Source organism: Chiloscyllium plagiosum, unplaced genomic scaffold (genome assembly GCF_037043375.1).
Source record: "Chiloscyllium plagiosum isolate Xiang-an unplaced genomic scaffold, Cpla_swu_hap1 HiC_scaffold_22, whole genome shotgun sequence".
Classification (NCBI taxonomy): Eukaryota; Metazoa; Chordata; class Chondrichthyes; order Orectolobiformes; family Hemiscylliidae; genus Chiloscyllium; species Chiloscyllium plagiosum.
In genome coordinates, this window is record NW_028270160.1 from 50,823,775 (window position 1) to 50,848,124 (window position 24,350).

Here is a 24,350-nt window from a genome sequence, read left to right on the forward strand (position 1 = left end):
GATGGACCTGCTGTGGAAAAGTGTGCCCTCTAGTGCAAGACTGACACCAGATGCAGGGTTATCAGGCATGTGCAGTGGCTGATAGTTATGGATGACATAAATCTTCAAAGATTTAGCACAGGCGGGTGCTGGCAGGTGTGACTAGATTGGGTTGGGATATCTAGTTGGCATGGATGAGTTGGACCGAGGGTTTGTTTCCTTGCTGTATATCTCTGTGACTCTATTACTCTAGGTATGATGTGGTGACTGGCCTTGTGCAGTGCTCTGGGATTGTATAATTTTCCAAGGTTTTCAAGCACCATTGACTAGCTGATGAAACTAGATGTTGGAACCAGGCCACTTTCCAAGACATATCTGCTCCTTTTATCAGGATGATCTTATTCCAGTAAGATCTGCCCCTCAGAAAGAAGAGGCATCTCTCGAGATCTTGGTCGAATTTAACTCTTGGTTTTTTGCATTATAGCATTAGCCAACATCCAGGCAGCACAGGAAGTCTAGAATCAGCACTGAGTCAAATCTTACCTCCTGAAGATTTCTTAATTTATAAATATGAGGTCGCTACTGATTGCAACCTCTAAGTGTTTACAAATCAGTTGTTAGGAGAGAAGACTTGCACATGCTCACTCACCAAACCCACTCCCAGGCAGCATGTTGTCAAGCCTTACTTCAATTGTGGGTCTGTGTTAGTATAAATGCTTTTAACAAAAATCTAATCTTGTGTAGGCCATTGGTGAGCTGATTCTGTGGAGATGCTATGCTTTCTCAAGGATGTTAGACGACTGAAGACAGATCAGAGAAAAGTAACATTGGTAATCGCAAGGTTAATGATTTTGAGAGAAATTTGTAGAAGTCAACTTATATTAACTCGAAAAAAAGGTGAATTACGTGATCAGGCCTTTGATAAACTGAGAGGCAAGGACGATCAAGATAATAGCAGGTGATTTCTGTATAAACACACAACTATTGGACAAGGCTTTAAAATGAATTAATTTAAAGAGGGAGAATTTCACAAACCTACATGAAAACCATTCAATTTTGTATTGCAATCTGCTGGTCCCTGTTTGTACTGTGACTGCCCTCGCTTCCTAATACCCAAAAGTACTGACCCATTAGAGGTGTCCCATTTGCAAATAAATAAATGCAAGTTTGGTTTTTGCTCAGCCTGGCAGAGAGAACCAGTGCATAACCAGTTTCTACCCTTTCTCAGTGTTTGAGTAAGACTATGGAGGAATTCTAGGTTGGAAACTGGTTGGGGGCTGAAGGTCCTTTAGTGAAATAATTTCGCACATACTGCTGGAAGCTGAATGACATGCCAAGATTAAACCCTGCTGATATGTTAGTGTCTCCGTGCGAATTTGCACCTTATACAGGTCGGAACATAGTACAGAATGGTTTCTAAAGGTTGGGAAAGATTGGGTTGGCTCTTGAGCATTTGCTAAATATTGTAACTCACTGGGAAGAATCAAATGAGCACTATGTTTCAATCAGGGATTGGAGACTTTGCTTTAGGAATGTCTTTGGTGAAGCAGATTATATTTTTCTAACTGTACAAAATAGGAGCTGAAGTAGTCCATTCAGCCTCTTGAGCCCACACCACCATTTAATAAGGTCATGGCTGATTTGTTTGTGTTTCAAATTCCATGTTCCCATCAAACTCACTGACCTTAAATTCCCTTGCCTAACAAGAATCTATCAATTTCTGACTTAAAACTATTTGATGATCCTGCCTTTGCCACCTTCTGAAAGAGACATAATCCTTTTTTCCCTCATTTCTGTTTTGAAAGGGCGACCCTAAAACAGTACTCCTTACTTTTGGACTGACACACAAGAGAAGATATCCTTCCACATCCACATTGCTAACAATATTCAGGTTTGTATATACTTTAATGAAGGCACATCTCACTCCTCTAAACTCCAGGGGGAACAAGCCCCGTTTGTCCAACCACCGCCATCATTAACAGTATCAGTTGAGTAAACCATCATTGAATGGCCTCCAATGGATTTAAACTGTTCATATTATTTGTGATGTGTTCTCACCCTGTATAACTGAAGCACAAAACCCTTACCATTATGTTCAATACATCTAGTAATGATGGACAGCATTCCATTTGCCTTGCGATTATGTGCTGTAGCTGTACACAAACGTTTTGTGACTCATGCACCAGGACACCTTAATCCCTCTGCATTTCAGAACTCTCCAGTCATTCACTGTTTAAGTAATACACTGCTTTTTCAGACTTCCTGTAACAACTTCATATTTCCTCACTCTATCTGCCAGATTTCGCCCTTTCATTGACCTCATCGAGATCGGTGTGCAAAATCTTTATGGCTCTTGTACAGCATGCCTTTTACTTATATAGCTGCCATTTCTTCACTGTCCTCATCCAGGTCATTGATGCCAATTGCAATCAAGTTAAGGACCCAACACTAACCCCTCTGGGACTTCACTTGACATTTTCTGTCAATTACACAAACACCTTTTTCTGTTTTCTGGCAGCCAGTCAATTTTCTGTCCATGCTAATACGTAACCCATGACACAATATGCTTCTATTTTCCATAATAACCTTTGATTATGGCACCTTGTCAAACACCTTACGGCAACCTGGAAACAGTACATCTACAGGCTTCCCTTTATTCACAGTACATGTAAATCCTTCCAAGAACTACAATAAATTGGTTAACCCTTCGACAAAACCTCGCTGACTCTTCCTGATTACTTTGAATTTCTCGATGCGTGCAGTGTTAATTTCTTTAATGACTAATTCAAATGCTTCCCTGTGACAGACATCAAGCCGACTGGTCTATTATTTTCTGCTTCTGTCCCTTCTTGAACAAAAGGGTCATCTCTGCTATTTTCCAATCTGATGGTACCATGCCTGAATGTAGTGAATTCGGAACATTAACAACAACATACCTACTATCTTATAGCAACCTCATGGAAATCGCTAGGATGAAGTCACTCTGGACCCAGAGACCTGCCAGCCCACATCTCCATCAGTTCGCTCAGTACCACTTCCCTGATGATTATGACTTTGGTGAGTTCCTATCTCCATTCTACCTCCTAGTTTTCAGTTATTACTGGAACTTTTTTGAATCCTCTATAGTGAAGACAGAAGCAAAATATTTGTACATTCCCTTGTTATATATTTTAACTCCCCATTGTCACTCTTTACTTGATCTTTTGTTTTTATCACCTTGGAAAACTTTTGCTGTACATTTCTAGCTAGCTTCCTCTCATAGTGTAATTTCTTCGTCTTCTGCCATGCTTTCTATTCTGAACAGTCTTCTGACATGCTGAGCTTTGGGCAGTTAAGTGGTTTTCCCTTACTTTTGATGCTTTCCCTCAATTCTTCAGTTAACTATTGCTAATCTGACTGTGATCATTTAACAATTAAATGTTTTGATTTTTATACTTTATCTTTGAAGTGGTAAGGCAACAGCAGTTCCCACAAGATGGTACGAGAATGACGACTTTTCATACTATTTTGAACTTTTAAAATGGCCCACAGTTATCATGTTGACTCCAGGGTACTGTACACTGGTGAGCCTGATGTCAGTGGTGGGCAAGTTGTTGGAGGGAATCGTGAAGGACAGGATTTACATGTACTTGGAAAGGCAAAGACAGATTAGCGATAGTCAATATGGTTTAGTGCGTGGGAAATCATGTCTCACAAACTTGATTGAGTTTTCTGAAGAAGTAACAAAGAGGATTGATGGAGCAGAGCAGTAGACATGATCTATGTGGACTTCAGTAAGGCAGTCGACAAAGTTTGTCATGATAGACTGGTTAGCAAGGTTATCTCATCAGTAATGGGAGAAATAGCTATTTGGATACAGAAGTGGCTTGAAGGTGGAAGAGAGAGGATGGTGGTGAAGGGTTGTTTTTCAGACTGGAGGTGTGTGACCAGTGGCGTGTCACAAGGATCGGTGCTGTGTCCAATGCTTTTCGTCATTTATTTAAATGATTTGGATGTGAACATAGGATGTATAGTTAGTGAGCTCGCAGCTGACACCAAAATTGGAAGGGTAGAGGACAGCGAAGAAGGTTACCTCAGATTACAATAGGATCTTGAACATATAGGCTAATGGGCTGAGGAGTGGCAGATGGGGTTTATTTTAGATAAATATGAGGTGCTGCATTTTGGAAAGGCATATCAGGGTAGGACTTATACACTTAATGGTATGGTCCTGGCGAGTGTTGCTGAACAAAGAGACCTTGGAGTGCAGGTTCATAGCTCCTTGAAAGTGGAGTCACAGGTCAATAGGATAGTGAAGAAGGCGTTTGGTATGCTTTCCTTTATTGGTCAATGCATTGAATATAGGAATTGGGAGGTCATGTTGTGGCTGTACAGCACATTGGTTAGGCCACATTTTGAATATTGTGTGCAATTCTGGTCTCCCTGCAATAGAAGGGATATTGTAAAACTTGAAAGGATTTCAGAAAAGATTTACAAGGATGTTGTCAGGTTTGGAGGGTTTGAGCTATAGGGAGAGGCTGAATAGGCCGGGGCTGTTTTCCCTGGTGTGTCAGAGACTGAGAGTTGACCTTATAGAGGTTTATAAAATCATGAGGGGCATGGATAGAATAAATACATAAGATTTTTTCCCTGGGTTGGGGGAATCCAAAACTAGAGGGCATAGGTTTAATGTTAGAGGGGAAAGATTTAAAAGGGACCTCAGCAGCAACTTTTTCACGCAGAAGGTGGTACATGTATGGAATGAGTTACCAGAGGAAGTGGTAGAGGCTGGAATAGCAACAACATTTAAAAGGCATCAGGATGGGCAAATAAATAGGAAGGGTTCAGAGGGATATAGGCCAAATGCTGGCAAAAGGGACTAGATTAATTTAGGATATCTGGTCGGCAGAGATGAGTTGAAGGGTCTGTTTTGAACTGTACATCTCTATACTCTATTAGTCAAAAAAGATCAAATCTGTATATTTGACAGTTACAGATTTCACAGTGAGGATGTGCATTAACATTAAAAGCGGAATGTTCATTTTTGATAGATCTCAGTTGATCTGTCTGTTACTCCTTGCAAAATATACCATAATAAGTTTCCAACCTGGTAACAGTTTGCGCCTTGCCATAGCTGCAGCTCGATGACTGTCATATTCTACAAAGGCAAATCCTCGATTTTTGGTCTTGTCTGCTGCGCTGGGGTACACAATGACATCCATCACCCCTTCCGTGACCTTCTTCATCTCTGCCAGAATTTCATCCCTCCGCTTTGTTTTAGGAATCCCACCAACAAACAGTCGGCAATTGTCCACACTTGCACACACACCCAAGAGGCGGCCATTTCTGCAGGAAAAGACAACACCGAGAGGTTACTTCAGCTGATCACCAAATAAATATTCTTCATAGACTCTTACATTCCTGAAGGATGGCATTTTTTCCATCATGCCTCGCCTGGATCATTCAAATAATTATCCAAATAGTTCCACGAATTTGCTCTTTCCTCACATGCTGCGTTTTCCTTTTCAAATGTATATTCCATTCGCTTTGACAAATGCTGTTGGATTTTCTTTCAAAAAGGAAAAAGCTTTTCCACATTTCTCCTTGGTTCTTTTATTGATTAGCCTAAATCTGTGTCCTCTAGGAACCAATCCACCTGCCAGTGAAAACCGTTTCTCCTCTTAATCCTTCTACTGTAGTGATTGTAACAAAGTCAGCCAGGTGGACCTCATAGAAAATAGGTGCCCTGATTAGGGCTGTTAATCTTCCTCAATCAGGGAGCCCTGGCTGAAAGATATAAACAGGAGTGTTGGGGGTTCTGTTTCCTGTGAGAGCTAGCTCTGAGGGAGTTGGATCAATGCCAAGGGTTCTCCATGTGTAAATAAGGGGCGGCACAATGGTTAGCACTGCTGCCTCACAGCGCCAGGGACCCTGGTTCAATCCCCGCCTCGGGCAACTGTCTGTGTGGAGTTTGCACATTCTCCCTGTGTCTGCGTGGGTTTCCTCCGGGTGCTCCGGTTTCCTCCCACAGTCCAAAGATGTGCAGGTTAGGTGAATTTGGCCATGCTAAATTGCCCATAGTGTTAGGTGGATTAGTCAGGGGTAAATATAGGGGGGTGGGTTTCTCTTCGGAGGGTCGGTGTAGACTTGTTGGGCCGAAGGGCCTACTTCCACACTGTAGGTAATCTAATCATAAAGGGTGACTTGGTGATGGGCTACCAGTCTCTGTGGAATTATTTCATCTACATTCTGCATTTTGCATACAGGTTAGTTCATGGTGTGAATATATTCACAAATGTTTCTTTTACAGGGAGAGGAAACCCACAGAAATTTGCACTGCACTTTAGGCACTTGTAGTGAATTCTTATAGTGACATGAAGTAATGGATGATTTTCAACAGGCTAATTTGTTCCCTCTGCAATTTTCTGAGGTTTAATGCAGGAACTGGGTAATTAACCTTTTGGTTTCAGTGCTCATTTGTCAGTTGGTGTTCTTTAAGGCATGGTGTAAGTCAGCAATGCCAACTGGCAAAATACAGGAATATACAACTTGCACTTCAACAAATTCAATTCCAAGCATGTACGAAAACTAATAAGAGAATTTAGTTTCTGGTTTATAAAGTGCTTTTGTTAATAAACTTGACACTAGTTCACAATCGTGGGACCTTTCTCCAGCCCATGTATTGGTTGGTGTCTGCTAATGCTCTTGAGTTTGGAGATATATTTGCACTGATACTGGTATCTGATGACTTTTAAAACTTCCTGAGGGAATTGAGTGTGAACGCTGTGATAAAATTGACAAACTGTGCAACTGTGTGTTAAGAAACTGGCTCCAACCCATGGATTTTCAATTTCTCTGTAGGTCCTGCACTAGGGAAATTAGTTAAATATGTTAATATGGATGACATGTGGATATAGTTAATCTACTTCTTCTGTTGTAACAGAGACTGGGCAGGTTTTCTGGACCTCAGGAAGCCGAGGCACTATTGGGAGGTTAGGACAGCTCTGGAGGCAATGTCAATGCTTCCTCCAGACACAATGGGTTCTCCACAATCAGACCACCCTCCACCCAACTGGGATTAGATCCCCACATCCTCAGAGATTGGAAATCCTTCATGATTAAACACCTCAGGGATGAGAATTGCAGCACCCTCCCAGGTTCTTGCAAATTCCTCTGAAATGTTCCCATACAATTGGATGCTAATTCTGTCAAGGAGAAAGTGAGGTCTGCAGATGTTGGAGGTCAAAGTCAAAAGGTATTGTGCTGGAGAAGGACAGCAGGTCAGGCAGCATCCGTGGAGCAGGAGAGTGGATGTTTCAGGCATTAGTGATTCATCAGGAATTCCCGATGAAGGGCTTATGCCCGAAATGTTGACTCTCCTGCTCCTCGGATGCTGCCTGACCTGCTGTGCTTTTCCACACTTTTTGATGCTAATTCTGTCAATTATACTGACTTCCTGGCGAGGAACTGTCAGTCGCAAAAGCCATGGGTTATGAAATTTAATCGCAGGGAAATCTGAACTTTAGAGTTTTCCACATTGTACTGGATCATTACCCTGATACAACTCCCCACATCTCTATACATGAATGAGTTTTACAGGCTGGGTCACTGAATATTAGTTTTTGTACTATTACACTAATACATTATATATAACTATGATTAGAAATGCCAGATTTCTTTGAGCTGGTAAATTGATTGGATGTCATTTGCCAATATAAGGTATAGTGAGCATTCTGTAATACAAGAACCTGCAATGTTAGTTCATCTGTGTTATGTTTGTATCATGACACATTTGCCAATGCTTGAGTAAACATACTGACGGCTAGTGTGAGTTATGTAAGTCTCAAATTCAAGGCACTGCTCAACATCAGACCTGTATATCTCGGTTCCATCATTAACTAACCTTATTTCATAATTATTAAGTTGCTTAATTGCATTCTTGGCATCTTGTCTATTAGTAAACAATACAAAGGCATATCCTCTATTATTGCCATTAAAGTCCATCATCATCCGTAATTCATATATTTTTCCAATCTGAAGGAGAAAGCAAGAAAACGGTGAAATTAGCACTTGTATTCAGGATAGTTGTGCTTAATGCAAGCAAGATAAGCAAATCAAGCAATATAAATTAGAAGTTTCAACTTTTTGCACCTGTGTCCTGATAAATATTTATTCTTTAACCAACATGACCAAAATAGATTATCCGTCCATTTGACTTAGTGCATTTTGTGGCAGCTAGCTGTCAACAAATGTTCTGCCATGTTTCCTACAGTGCAAAAGCGACTATTCATGATAAGGTACTCATTGTGTGCGGTAAAGATAAAGTTGAAGTAAAACTGCTCTCTCACCTAAAAAGAGATGACTAATGAGGGTTTAACCTATTGGTCACCATACCTCAGGTGAAGGGAGATGTTGAAAAGGGGAGTCTTTTATGGCAACCTTAGCCAATGTGGGATTGAAACCCACAATGTTGGCATCTCTCTTCATCACAAACCAGTCATCCAGACAAGTAGGCTAACCGAACCCCCAGTGCTTTGGGTCATACTAAGGTCATGAATAAATGCTACATTCATGCAAATTCTTTCTTTATATTTTACATTTGAAAGACTGGCCACTACTCATTTCCAGGTGAATGGAGGAGCCATTTTTAGTGCAGCAATTTCCGAAGCAATAATGAAATGTGGTGACCTGATAGTGTTTAATATACGATTAGGACAAGAAATGCTCTTCACTTTATGTGGAAGTCGAGCATCTCGGGCTGTCACCGGTGTTGGGCAATGTCAGTCTTCCTAAACCCAATGACTGTGGTGAATAGATGGACAATCATGGCAGGTTGCATATCTCAGTCTACAGACTCTGTAGACCATTATTGCATGGGCAGTCCATGTATTTGCTAGATAAAAGCAGAACATTTTGGCTGCCATCAACATTACACCTGTTGAGGTTTTAGTCAGTACTGATGACAAATTAGTGTTTTTTGTAAGCATTTCTGTAAATAACTTTTGTTTTCTCAAGAATAGAAAATAGTAATATAGTTACAGTCAATGGTTGCTGTATTTTACTGCTACTAATATCAATATCTATGGATAGTTAATTTACTTTAATTTTCAGACAAAATAACAAACTCTTTATTAACTGGCACCCATGGGATTAGAAGTGTGCTGGCTGATCAAATATTCCAGGGAATCAAGTGGTCCACATAACGAATGTAAAAACACACAGCAAGTAAATGAAACATAATATAGGGATATATACATCACTGTTGTACTTTATTTACAGAATAAATCAAGATATAATAATGTGCCTTTGCCTTAAATAGCTTTCACACTTGCACCCTCAAATGACTACTTGGACACTGTGATAATATAGTAAATGTCTGGTATTTCAGGTGCAGGTGTATATAACCTTTGCCAATTTATCAGGAGAACTGGTTCTAAGGTGCCGGTTAAAATAAGGTTTGCTGCACAAGTATTAACTGACAGGAGTTTTCTAGTTTGACAACACATTGAAGGGAGAAAATATATTATCACTGATTCTACTCAACTCTGTAATAATTCTTTGTTTCTGAGTTTGAAGGCTGTATCGTTTAGCCTTTCTGTAATACTTTAGCACATAAATCTAGCTTTGAACTTCAGTGTTGCATGGATTCCTGATGAAAAAATGTTTTACTACAGTTCAAATGAAAACCATTCATAATATTTCTTTGTGTTGAGTATACTAGATATAATAATGATAGATAAAATGTACAAGGTCAAAAGCATCACTCCGTCCAAAGTGGTGTTTTTTACTTTCTCTATTGAAGCTGACTGACTTGCTGTATATTCCCAATATTTTCAGCTTTCGTATCATAATTTTGTGCTTTTTTTGGTTTATTTTCGGTAATGTTGCTTAACCGCCACTCATCTGCATGACTCCTGCAAAAATGTTAATACTTCTCGTGCACTCTTGAACCTCAGCCTCATTAACAGCACAGCTCTCGACAAAATTAAGGTGCCAAACGTAAATTAATCAAGAGGTTGATAAGCTTCCACCTCATGGTTCAGGGAGTCAAGGAAGGAGATTTGTCCAACAGTGACTACTTTGGGTTTGTCAATGAACAAGGGGAGTGACCAACAGAGTAGAAATAGCCAGGTTTGGTTTCCATTTTGAAAAAGGTAACAGAGCAACCTGATGTACAAAGGTGTAAGGTTTAATACTGAGGTGAAATATGATAATTTTAAATGGACCTATCCACCTGATAGTCTCAGCAACAGTGTCTATCAAGTCAGTGTAATGGGTACCCAGTTGCTACCGTGGAATAATGTCATCTTGTTTAAGATGATATCCCCTTCTTGTCAGATCAGCACATAGATCTCTACTACCATGCCAAGCAGACCCTAATGATCTCTACAGTAAAGGAGCATGGTGACATTAAACCTACTCCATGGTGAGCAATAGAACAGATAGTTCTATACAACATGGTGAGGATTGTTCATATCATACTTGAAACCCATTAACCTGATCTAAATAATTGGAAAATATCAACAGCACAAAAAAGTGAGAATCCATGTATGATAATAGTATCATTAAAGGCACCCATTAAAAGGGTAGATCTTTATCAATCTTAATAGGTTTCATAAGAAGGGACAAATTATGGTGCGTAAGGATAGCCTTCAACAGAGAAGCAGATGAGCTAGTGTGGCATGCCTGGTGACATGCCTATTGTAGTAAGTTTGGAACAACAATAGCTTAGGCCAGATTTGTTCATAGTGTAAATAAACACTGTTTAAAAAAACATCTTGATATCTGGCCTGAACAGCTCTGAACAGACACTCCCATACCAAAACATAATGCATCATAACTTTACAAGATACCTTTGATAAAGTCTTTGCGTGGTAAACTCTAAGGCCAATCGAAGGTCTTCAAATATCAAGTTAATGATTAAATGAAAGGCAATGGATGTTATTTGTAATTGAAGTTAGCTCAATGTGACAGTGCTGACTGTCTATGGAGTTGGATTTCTCTGAGTCTGCCTGGGACCTCTCTAATCCTGTTACAGACCTGCAACCTTATGTTTCAGCAACAACATTACCACAAAGGAGGCAACCGAAGAATCCAGAAAATATGTCAATATAGATTCTCACTGGGTTCATCAGTGGCAGATTAAATTTGGGCAAAATTATGAGACTGCATATTGGATGTATAGGAAACCTACAGACGTCTGTTTATTTAACTTGTCACCCATCATGTCCAAAATGTCTGAGGCAGCAGTAGAGAGAGTTTTAGTACTAAATCAATTGAGTTCAAATGTTCAGAGGATGTACTGAAATTGTGGTATAAAGTTGGTGATGCCGAAGGTGTGTTCCTCAATTGTACTATCAAACACACATATCTGCGAGGTGCTGCATTTTGGGAAAGCAAATCTTAGCAGAACTTATACACTTAATGGTAAGGTCCAGGGGAGTGTTGCTGAACAAAGAGACCTTGGAGTGCAGGTTCATAGCTCCTTGAAAGTGGAGTCGCAGGTAGATAGGATAATGAAGAAGGCGTTTGGTATGCTTTCCTTTATTGGTCAGAGTATTGAGTACAGGAGTTGGGAGGTCATGTTGTGGCTGTACAGGACATCGGTTAGGCCACTGTTGGAATATGCGTGCAATTCTGGTCTCCTTCCTATCGGAAAGATGTTGTGAAACTTGAAAGGGTTCAGTAAAGATTTACAAGGATCTGAGGATTGGAGGATTTGAGCTATAGGGAGAAACTGAACAGGCTGGAGCTGTTTTCTCTGAAGCACTGGAAAAGAGACCTAAGGGGCAACGTTTTCACGCAGAGGGTGGTACGTGTATGGAATGAGCTGCCAGAGGAAGTGGTGTAGACTGGAACAATTGCAACATTTAAGAGGCATTTGGATGGGTCTATGAATAGGAAGGGTTTAGAGGGATATGGGCTAATATCCCAGGTGGGACTAGATTGGGTTGGGATATCTGGTCGGCATGGACGGGTTGGACCGAAGTGTCTGTTCATGCTGTACATCTCTATGAATCTATGATAGCCCAGTGATGCAATAACTTGGTGCATAAACAAACTGCCTCTCCATTATGAACTTGTGATTTTATCTGCACTTCAACAAGGAATCAGCTGCCAAATGATAATTAATAACTAACTCAAGGACAGTGAGTAGACACTTGGGAAACTAAAGCAGGTGGCATGGGGAAGGAACAAAAATTTATCTGTGCAATGAAACTTGAACAATAACCTGAAAAGAAGCAATTCCTGACCTAATTTTATAATAAAACCCAATCTTGAAAAAATCTACCCATCGATGAAAACTATTTGAAATCTAGCTGCCTGTAACACATAGTCGCAACCTGATTTTAATTGCCTTGATGAGACAGGCAATGAGACAGACAGAAAGTAAGTTAGAAAGCGGACATAAAATATTACATTTTCCAAGACGGGTACAAGTTCATCTTCATAAAGATCCCGTGGCAATTTGCCAATGAAAATCTCACAGCCCCTCTCAGGAGGTGGGCCTTCCCACCCTGGAGGGGGTCCCCCATATTTTCTTTGTCCATTTTCCTGCAAAGAAAGGGAGATCAGATAATTGCTGTTTGTTTTTCTTTTAAATATAACAAAACCCTTCAATAAATATTAGATGGTTTACATCTTCAGTAAAGTAAACTGGATTTTATTTACAGCCAGAAGATGGTCCAAAATACTGAGTCAGTAACAAGGAACAAAATCACATGGTGTCATAAAATAATGTGAAAAGAGATTTTGTTTTACACAGCGTTTATCCCCCAAGTGTCAAACCTGTATGGTTCACCTCCATCTGATCTCTGCAGAGCTCTGCCTTAATTTCAAAGTGTTGGCACATAAAATAATGTATTATTTATATATTTGTTACTGACAAAAATCAAATCTGAGTTTTGTTCTAATTTGGTTTATTATTATTGAGTGACGAATATATTATTTTGGACTCCAATTCTTCCCCTCAGATTTTCTGCTTTTTGATGTTACAATTTGACACTAAAAAATACTAATAAAAAAAATCAAGAATTTTAAGCCAGCAATAAAAGTTGAGCAGCCGTTAATACACCTGAATAAACATCAACTACTGACGCTGATAAAATGCCTTTACACACGGTGCTGTTTGAATTCTAGCATTCATGAACTATGATTAGAATTAAACGTATACTCTAATTTTCACTCTCCTTTAAGGTCCATTCTTTATGACTGTTTACAATGTTGACGCTTCACAACTTCACACATTGATGCTTTGCTTCAATGGATTGAACAACAAAATAAAAATGAAAAATATCAGGGTAAATGAAAAACAGATTCCTGTTATATTGTCTTTTCTGTGCTGTTCCTGTACAAATTCAATTCCTCTCAAATCTCCCGCCTCAGTATAATATTGTCAGTTACTGTGGGGGTGAATCCAGGAATTTGCTTAACACAACAAATGGTTAAATCCAAAGATTTTGCACATCAGTTCATTTCAGCAAGTGATCATTGTCCAGTTTGAGGGTGAATCAAACGTCTCTATATATGAATTGATTTGTAATCTTGTATTGAACTTTTATAGACTATATAAAACTTTAAAAACATAATATGTAAAACTATTGCATACATTATCCTTGATCTTGCTTAATCTTTGTATTTTAACAGAAACAACCCTTTGTCTCTGAAGCTGCTTAACATCATTCCAATTCAAAACTTCCATTTGAACAATTGCAGTTTTAGGTGTAATGACAAATAATTTCAGCCATATCACAGACTTATTGTCATAATAAATTATTAAGCTAACTTCCACGATTTAGAAGTGGAAGTATTGTATTGCACTGATTCGGACTAAGAGCAGATTTATTATGATTGCATTAGATAGGATGATTAAAGAAAGATTAGTCCAGGTTAGGTGCAAATCAAACTTTTTTGTGGCTGATCAAAGAAATGATTACAGGGACCCGGCAATGGGTCTGTTTAGTCACTTAAGTATAAAGCAGTGTGCTTAAGAAGGCAAGGAAATACATAATAAATGGTAGGACTGAGAAGCGTTGATGAACAGAGGAACATTTGAGTGCGTGTCCTCAGATCCATGAAATGGTAGGCAACATGGTTAAGCAAGTAGAAGGAATACATTATTAATGAGCTGAAGCACAGAGTGTAAAATGCTGGTGAGTTATGCTGGAACTTTTCTTAAAACGCTATTTAGATGACAGCTAGAGTTCTGCATGGAATTCTGGTCACCACATTACAGCAAGTACGGAATTACACTGGACATGGTACAGATGGTAGGTAAAAACAATGACCGCAGATGCTGGAAACCAGAGTCTAGATTAGAGTGGTGCTGGAAAAGCACAGCAGTTCAGGCAGCATCCGAGGAGCAGGAAAATTGATGTTTCGGGCAAAAGCCCTTCATCAGGAATCAGTACAGATGGTGAATGCAGATTGTTAATTATGAGGTAAGATTGGATAAGTTGTGTTCGTTGAAATGGAGGTTTAGGATTAAATTTAATTAAGACGCATAAGATTAGGTGGCGTCTAGATAGAATGGAAAGGAAAGCTCTATTTCCTTAGCAGAGATGTCAATAACCAGGGAGTGGTGGGGAGAAGGACTAACAAGATATTGGGGTGAACCTTCTTGTTCACCTCAATGGTAAGGGGTATCTGAAATTTCAGGTTGAAAAGGGGTAATGAGGTACATTTTAAAACATTATACTTAAGAAGAATTGAGGATGAAAGTAAAGTCTTGTAATCTGCAGAGCTACAGACCAAGAGCTGTAAAGTAGGAATAAGATAGACTATTTGCTGGAGCAGGCATGATAGACTGAATATTACTTTTAGTTGTTTCTAAGACAGATAACTAGTTACTGAAATGAAAGTAGCAAAGATAAAAACCTTCTTTTACAAAAATATTTTCGTCATATTTTACTCTTTTTAAGCACAATTCTATCAATGACATTTATAAATGATAATATTCATATTTAGTGGTGTAGGTTATTCCATTAATATGGACATAATCTTTATATTTGAGCTAGAGTGAAATCAGGAAGTGTTTTTTATCCACACAGAGAGTAGCAGACCACTCCCAGTACACTCATTGAATAATGGAATGGATTCGATTGGCCAAATGACCTCTTCTGCTCCTATGTCTTATGGTCTAACTGGAGCTTTCAGAACTTAAATACATAGTTTTTTGTTAAGTTACTGGTATGTAGGGATATGAAAATCAGGCAGGCAAATGGATTTGACATTCTGATCAGGCATGACCGAATTGAATGGTGGGATAGTGGAGTCTTTAGGCACTGATGAGAAGCGGTTTGGTTTTAAAACAATCACTGTAATTCTTCTGACCTGGTGGATGTGAGCTCCTACCTGCACCAAGCTATATCCTGTGCGGTGAATCAATGCACGTAATGTTGCTTCTTTTTGAGTGCCGGTCAATCCATCCCCGTTTTTTTGATTTGATTCCATTGTGAATGATTATCAGCAAAATAAATCAGGATAATTAGAGGTGCTCACTGCAATCAAATCCAAATTCAAAACGTATTTAAGTAAAATTACATAAAAAGTTTGGTTCGTTGTTTCAAAGTTCTGTAAAAAAATGCCATTAATCTGCAATTATACCTGTAAGTGATAGACAACACCCATCTCACAGAATTATGTAAAATTACATAGAATCACTTTGAATTTAATGCACAGAAACAAGCCATTCAACCCAAATGCTCCATGCGTAGTTTCATAATTCATGCAAACCTCCTGCAACTCTGCTTCACCTCACTATTACTGCACAAGCCTATATTCCATTCTCACTTGTGTGTTTATCTGCATTTCCATTATTTATTTTAATTTACCTGGCAGCAAAGTTGATCACTCTCTGGTTAAAGACGTTTCACCTGAATTATCTGCTCAATTTGGTAATAACACCTCCATGGATATAGGCCCATAGATGCCGTCTGCCCCCCCTCTCCCGACACATAACATTTCAAGAAGCGTTAATTGACTGCAAGTGAAACCCCTCACTTGAGTATACATGCCACCTCACAGAGTTGCCACCCAACCCAGCAGTGCCACCCTGAGTGTTAGCTATTACTCAAACCAGAAGAAGGTCCCAGAGTCATTGTGCTTGAGCCCACAGGACAATGGGAGTGTGTGGTTTCATGGGGTAAGGCCCAGGGGAATGAGGGGGACTGGTCAAGGATGTAATTTGGAGGGCAGGGAGGGGAGATGAAGAGCCTACTGATGGAGATGGGACTGGAGATGGAAACAGATCTTGGAGAACAGGAGACATGATATGAAAAGGAGGTAAGTAATGAAGGATTGCTGCTCTCCTTCAGGATGAACAGGATGACCTGCTGGGATTGCTGCCACCTTGACCACCAAATCCCTGAAACCCTTTCCTGGCCCCAAAGTTGAAGGCAGGGTGGAAAGTGTTCTATAAGTAGCCATTCATTGGACTATTTGCCCTCTGTTGGGTTGAAGCCATTTCCTGGAAAATTGCAAAAAGATCAGGCAGTTGGAAAGCCACCCAGTGCACTCTCTGCCTGTACTGTCATTGGCAAGTCCCATTACTTTCTTAGATTTGGAAGGGCCCACATCATTGAAATGGGAAATATAAGATCATCAGACCATTAAAAGGAGTGTGAAATTCATAACACCTTGATTAAGGTGACAGTTAAAAAACAATGCTTGCAGTTTTAACAGGGCAGCAATGACATAGTTGGACCAAATCAAAGCAAGAGGGAGCAGAACACATCAATGTGGCATTGTGGACAGAAATAAAGTCAACTTACTTTTCCATGAGTTTAGCTTATTAAAAACTCGCATCAGAGTCCAGTTGGTATTGTCACTTATTTCATTCTTCTGCATTTCAGAGTCACAGTTGTAATGGGGAGATGTTCACTTTAAGGCGCCAAGGCTATGCCATCTCACGATAGGGACTTTGTTGAAGAGAGTGGAAAAGTATAGAGCTCCTCTGTAACTGCAAAGGGCAACGACAGCAGGACATTTCACTGCTGACAGTGGACCCCTTGTGCCTACATCATGTGACATGCCATTTGTGTAAGACCATAGTTTGATGTTAGAATATGGTTGCTCTGTTACTTTAGGTTTTAGCCATATGCTGATTTTGAAAGCAAGCCATGTGAGTTACAATGAGCAAGGAATTCCCTGAACAAAAGGAATTATAGTTACTGTCTGTACCACCAGGCCTATTCACTCTTTAAAAATATCATTGGGGCGTCCAGAAATATATGATTACAGTGCAAATGTATTATTGGAAAGGCCAGAAACATATGATTACAATGCACTCAATAAGTGTAGTCACCTGTTCATGCTGCAGGTTCCTACTTCTATTATGTGGGAAGTCTCAACTAAACTACAAACTATTGACTGTATTCTGGGACCAAAGGTTTGGTACTGTTGAGATGTCCATCACAGTACATAATGATCTCAGGCAGATGTTGGTGGTCTAACACATGGTCTGGAGCACCAGGGATGAGAAATTGGGATCATTAGACTCATTATGTAGATACTATGAGTGCCCTTAGTGCTCCAAATGCATGTCTTATATATCTGCAGCAAATTGAACCAAATGTCATATAAGGAAGGCTGTTGGATATATCCTGCTTGGAATACAGCATGGCTTTGAGTGTGAACAAAGGCTACAAAGAGCAGGACAAGTTACTGTAAGAGAGAGGGTTTGGGGAGGGGAGGGAGGGGAGATAGAGAGAGAGAGGTTTCTTACTGGAGGCTGTATTCATTTGGGTTTTCTGCAGCCGATTCTTATGTCAGTGAGGAACAATATAGAAGATGGTTTCACTTCAGTCAAGATCTTCTCAGTGAAATCAGTCATTTCCTGCAGCCACAACTGCAATGTTGGAGTGGTGTGAGGACCAGTGTGTCAGGAAGGTCACTGAGGTTCTCAATACAATGGCAGATCTTGTTGAGAGAAGTAGCTGGAAGGCACTGACTTTCACTGATGGTGACCGCAGGTGGTTTTATAGGACATCTTTGAGCAGATCTATAGCTAGAAGGCCTGGCAGGGGAACGAATCACCATGGCAGCGACAAAAACAAAATGAACTCTCAAACAACACAAGGACATTGTCAGAGGGGTGGGAGTAGAAGAGTGAATGTCGTTTCCCTGAGAGAGGACAGCAAAGCTAGCTCCACAAAACTACTGCCAGTCCCCTGGAGAGACATTTCAGTGATTCTGGTGACCAGTGACAGATAACTTATTGAACTGCTGTAAAACTCTGCAAACCCCTTTGCACAGTACAATCAATATCCATGATAACAGCAGGCTGTGCTGTCACAGAAGCACAGTCATACAGGGTGATTGCTGTTGTGCTGCAATGAAAGCTGAGCCATTGGTTATCATACCAGCATTATGACTTGGCCCACAAATATCGACATGGAGTTGGCCCCTATTTCTAAGCTGGAAGAGTTGGACTCAAACTCTGCTCACTATCCAATGCCAAGCTGTGTCAAACTCCTTTGTTCTGTTCATCATTGACCTCAGATTTTCTGGTGAGATTCCCAAGGCAGGCAACTATCAAGCTCAGCAGAGTTCTTCTGTTGCCCGATCAAATCTGGGTCCTCTGCAACAGGACATGTGTGCAGCCTAAGGGTCCAGCGCACTGATACCTATAAGTACCTCCTTGTTTCATGCCCTATTTGTACCGAGGGTCTCACCATGTGCGGATTCCATCTCTCTGCTATCCCTAAATTATGCGCAGTATCAATATCTAAACTGTTTTCTTGCCAATTCCAAACTACCATAGCCCCTTCCCTATCCCACCATTGGTCAGGTTGCATTTCTTCAATATAGGAAAGAAGAAAACCACAAAGCTGGGGTTGTGAAGTGCAGAGTAGCACATGCATGCTCATCAGCATGTAAATCAGAGATGTTGTGGTTGCAAGCCACACAGGCTTTGGTGTGTGAGAGATAATGTATACAGCCACATAATCACATTTGAAGGGGCCGTTCAGTGGAAAGAAAATAGATCACCCAAATCTAAATGTTGTATGGACAACTGCTTGCAGCCATGCATACTGTATTAGGATCAGTTGCAACATATCACTGTCAGATAAATGTAATGATTGATAGAGATTGTTGTTATATTAGTTGGCAAACTGGGGAGTTGAGCAGTGTGTAAAGCTATTGGAATTGGTAGGATATGCCACTCAAAGTTACATTTGCTGACCTTGACCACACGTTTGAGTTCACTGAACTTCTTACTGCACTGTATCCAGGTCTTGGGGGGGGGGGGGGGGGCGGGGCCTGAATCCCAGCTAACTCCCATAGCTATCAGACTCTGAGTGGGTGCCTACAGAGCATTGTTGCTCTGTGCAGTCATAGAGAACTTTTACACTTTTACACCTCCTCCAGCATTGCCTTTCCTGCAAGATTTTATAACCTTGGAGTCCGTTGTGTCCCACTTTGTGTCATCGTTCGATGTTTCCCAGGTCAAATCCTCCTCCTGCCCAGCTGACATTGCTGGATGAAACTAAAATGCATCTTTCCTTTAAACATTGCAATTGGCTCTAAGTGGTGCCAACCACTGTCTCCCCTTGATGATGTGTCTAGTCAGTCAACAGCACAGTTTGCACTGGCTATAAATTGAAATCACTGAAGCGAGTAAACAACATGAAATTGGCAGTCTGTCTGCACTGTAATCCATGGATCTAAGTTAATTACCTACTCCCTGCGCCCATTTTTGGGGAGCAATAAATTTAGCCCACTTTGTGCTTCTTAACCATGTTTTTAAATGATGTGCCAACTAAAGTCTTGCTCATATATATGTAGCATATTTCATGACCAGTGAACATCGTGAAGGACATTACAAAACAAATGAAATACTTTTTGAAATATAGTCACTGTTGGAATATTGAAGGAAATACAGCAACTAATTTGCAAACAGCAAGCTCCCAAAAACAGCAATGTGATAATGATCAGACAATCTGATGTTTTATGGTGTAGATTGAGCGATAAATTTTATTCAGGGCACTGGGGAGAACTCCTTCTGTTCACTGAAATAACGACAAGGGATCTTATACATCCTGCTAAGCTAATGTCTCATCTGAAATGCAGCACTTTTCTATTAAGAAATACAGATGAGGAGTTTTTTATTGGATGGCGGGTGAATCTTTGGAATTGCTTAAATCAGAGGGTTGTGAAAACTCAGTCTTTGAGTACATTTTGATGATGACATTTTGGTTATTTATGGCATAAAGTGTTATATGTAAAGTGTGGCAAAAGGCATTGACATGTACAATCGGCCATGATTGTATTAAATGTCAGAGTAGACTTGATGAGTTGTACTGGCCAGTTTCCTCTCACAGTCCAAAGACATGCATATTAGGTGGATTGGCCATGCTAAACTTTCCCTCGTGTCCAGAGATGAGATTGGCGATGGGAAATACATGATTACGGGGATAGGGTGGGGAGGTAGGTCTGGCTGAGATGCTCTTCAGACTGTCTGTGCAGACTTGATGGGCCGAATGGGATTCTATGATTGCCTATTCCTACACCCATGTTCCTAAATTCACTCATGGATGAAGGTGTCACTAGGTAGGCCTTTATTGCTTATCGCTAATTGGTCAAGACAGTCAATCACATCATTGTTGGATTGGAGTCACATTTAGGCAGATTTCCTTCCACAATGAGCATTAATAAATTAGATGGGGCTTACATCATTTGAAAGGGGGTTACATTTAAATTTATATTTATTTTTAAATTCTACATACCATCTGCCATTATGGGATGTGTACCCTGCGTCCCTGCGTCCCATTCTCCTGGGACTCTGGATTATAATCCAGTGATGCTACCACCATGTCAATGCTCCCTGACATTGGGACCCCATTGATCAGTACCCTTTTCTCATGCAGTATAAATCATTGTTCTTTTTGTAATTTTGTATTCTTGCATCTGTCTTGATGTGTGTAAGATGTTTCCCCAACATGTCTCTTTTTTTCAGAAACACTTACATTTCGTATTACAAAGCAACTACAGACCATTTCTGTGGAATCTTCCAATCACATTTAGAATATTGCATCCACATCTTTGTGTATTATTTAGGGATAATCTCAAAGCCATGGTGACACTACGAAAGTGATTTAAAAAACTGAGATGAACAGCTTTAGTTATGAAGAGATAGCAGAGGTTATCATATTTGACATGAGTGTTAAGACAAGGTTTGAGAAATGCATGAAAAATGATAGGGTTTTAAATAAAATAAACCAGGAAAATGATTTCCTATGGTAAATAAGTTTTGTAACTCGACATCATCAGTTTAAAAATCATCAAAAAGACAAATAGTGTGGTTAGATTTCTTTTCCCCACAGAGCACTGTTGGCCACAATCCATCATAAAAAAAATCAGAACTGAAAAAATTATATAAATGTGACAGTGATAACTGTGGCCTCTACAATCATGCACATGAGCTTTCCATAATGTAAACTCCAATGCTTACTAACTTTTTTCTCAAAATTAAGATTATTTTTAAGATAAGGGGTTCAGTGGTTAGCACTGCTGCCTCACAGGACCAGGGATCCGAGTCAAATTCACCCCTGTACGGAGTTTGCACATTCTCCCTGTGTCTGTGTGAATTTACTCCAGGTGCTCTGGTTTCCTCCCACAGTCCAAAAATGTGTGGGTTAGGCATGCTAATTGCGTGGTTACAGGGATAGGGTAGTGGAGTGGGTCTGGGCGGGATAATCTTTGCAGGAGCGGGGTGGACTTGGGCCAAATGGCCTGCTCCCACACTGGAGGGATTGTATGATATGTTTTAAGAAAATAAAACTTAAATTATTCAGAATCTAAGTTTTCTATTGTATTAAATGATAGGTACTTAATAAATCAATTATGTGCCTCCTTACAATATGCCAATGAAATCAGAAACAGAAAAGGGGTCAGACTCAAGTCCTAACATTGGTGCACACGAACAGTAGTAGGCTATTCGGCCCCTCAGGCCTGGCCCATACTAGGTAAGTCATTACTGGTCCGAACATGAGCTTAACACCCCCCCCCCCTCATTTTTTGCCTGTTCCCTACACTCTTTGACTCCCTTATCAGTCACAAATCTCGAGGTTGACACGTTTGCATTTGCAAATCTGTGCGTCCCTGCACCAGTATTGCCATCAGTCATTGCTAGCTTTCCCTTATTGGTGCGAGGGAGAGCTCAGTAAAACACTGGAATGGAACAGTTCATGTCACGCATTTACCTCTGAGTGATCAATCTGGGTTTGGGGCTGCACTCTTTGGACCTTGGTTTTTGTCTAAAAAAGTTATTTATCTAGCGTGTTTTAGAACTGGGGTCGGAATGTCGTAATCACACTCCGGTTGTAACCACCCCCCCCAGCAGCCACGTGATGTTGGGCAGCCCAGTTTTGGAGAGAGGTGGCAGAATTCCTTGCTCAGCATTTTTACTGCAGTATTCTGGGGGAGACTTGCTTTCACCTGACCGCGCCAACTCCTGCTCTGAGCGATGCACGTTTACCGTCAGAGTGAGAGAGCTCTTTGGAGAAACCCTGGTTACTGTTTGCACACGCGAGATAACAGGGTTTGGTGTGCTGGTCTTGTGCGGATCGATCGAGGCTCGTTTCAGATGTTGACTTTAGCTGAGAACCCCATCTGCTGTCGGAGACCATTGCACAGCAAAGCAATAATCTTTGTCACAGAAATCCACCCCCCACCCTTCCCCCGGAATATCTACTTGAAAGTGATCCAAAACACCAGGGAGGGATTTTGAAGGCTTATTTTAAAGATGCTTTACCTTCAACTTTGTGTATGTGAGCATTGCAAAGGTTTCAAATCTTTAATTGCCTAAAAAAAGGGCGTTTTCACGAAGTGAATCAATGATCTCCCCCTTTTTCTGTGTACTGTTCAAACTTCTCTGAGTACCCCAGCGAAGATTGCAGTGACCATAGCCATCACAGCCCAGCTCCCTCAACATAGGAAACTTCAAAATATAATAAAAACAGCCCCTTACACAATCGCAAGCTTCCCCCGTACCTTTCCCTCAGAGACATTTCACTGGAGGGAAACAACTAACTTGCCGAATTAACCCCAAGCACGACCCCATCCCCTCCAAATTAAAAAAAAACAACAAATGTAGTACCTGAGCAATTTGAGAGATCAGCGCCCGGAAAAGTCCTCCTTGATTATGATGAGGTTTGCGACGTGTCACCAATGTTATTCTGTAATCATCATATCAAAAATCCAAAGGTTCAGCTGGACGACTGTTTAACAATCAGCCCAGGTTAAACTTTAACTCAGCCTATCTCCCCACACAGCAGCCTTTGCTCGGCTTGATTGGCAACTAGAAGGTTATTGTACAGAGGTAGAACTGAGAGTCATACTGTGACAGAGCCAGGCTTTACAGGAAGCTGTTCTCGTTCAAACCAAAATAAAAATCCCATGTATTCACGTTGTTTAATAATACAGCACCCAACAATTGTCAAATCTCCCATAAGTTTTTAATAAAAAAATGTTTTGCTTGTTAACTTTGTTTTAAATGTCCTCCCCATCACCTTTGGTTGACTTTGCTGTGGCTCTTGTTGGTGATGAATAGGACAGGAGCAGGTGACATCTGATGGAAAATGCTTACAACAATTTCCAACATTACAACACTGACTACACTTAAAAAAGAACAATTCTTTGCTGGCTGCCTCCTGTAGTCATGAAAGCACAATATAAATGCGCATCTTTCTTATAGCAAGGGTGTATTCCATGCAAAACTTTCCCAGTATTATTAAAGGGTCATCCATAGCCTTACCCGTGACCAGGCTTTAGATACATGGTCCAGTAGCAGACAGGGGTTGCAAGGGAGCCAAGGGGTTATGCATCAGTGTCACCAGTCAACAGTGACTGAATAAATAAAAATTCATAACCATGTAATAATTTGGAATTTGTGTAGAGTTGTCCCAACATTGCCAATTATTCTTTGGTCAATTCACTGGCCACTTTCATGGACTTTCCAGTGCATTTATTGCCTCTTTAACTTTAACATGTTAAAACTGAGAATACGCTACAAAGTGTTGGACTTAGATATATGTTATTGTGAATTTCTGTGAAGGGAAGTGGGCTTGAACTACATTGGGTTTGATCCAGGTGATATTGGTAGTGCCAGGTGATAGCCCATGCTTTGGAAAACTGTGTGAGTGCTACTGGGCCTTGATGACCTTGTGAAGATGCCCATTGCTCCAGTATCCAGGAAGGTGTACTTGACAGTGATTGGGAAGTAGAATGACATCTCTTCCAACTCTCAAAGCACTTCAGCTCTGAAAGCAGGAACAGGATCCCCCGCCTGGCCCCAGCTCTCTTCATGAGGGTCGCAATGGCTCTGTCTAATAACCAATCAAACTTGACATGACATTGAAATTCCTGGTGATGTTTCCTGTTTAAGCAAG

General features: G+C 40.5%; 1 protein-coding gene across 8 annotated transcripts in view; it reads right to left on the bottom strand.

The window, feature by feature from the left end:
- a1cf (apobec1 complementation factor) overlaps positions 1-23,186 on the bottom strand; it is a 41,396-nt gene extending 18,210 nt beyond the window's left edge. For 5 of the 8 annotated variants that reach the window (XM_043712377.2, XM_043712376.2, XM_043712373.2 and 2 more), the window contains exons 1-5: positions 23,060-23,186; positions 15,292-15,458; positions 12,379-12,513; positions 7,862-7,992; positions 5,066-5,304 (exon numbers count right to left, since the gene is read on the bottom strand). In XM_043712377.2, the coding sequence (XP_043568312.1) occupies positions 5,066-5,304; positions 7,862-7,992; positions 12,379-12,513; positions 15,292-15,411 (625 nt within the window). In that variant the 5' untranslated portion in view covers positions 15,412-15,458; positions 23,060-23,186. The remainder of the gene's footprint in view (positions 1-5,065; positions 5,305-7,861; positions 7,993-12,378; positions 12,514-15,291; positions 15,459-23,059) is intronic. The other 3 variants (XM_043712378.2, XM_043712375.2, XM_043712372.2) reach the window with 1 other exon arrangement.
- Positions 23,187-24,350: the final 1,164 nt, after the last annotated feature.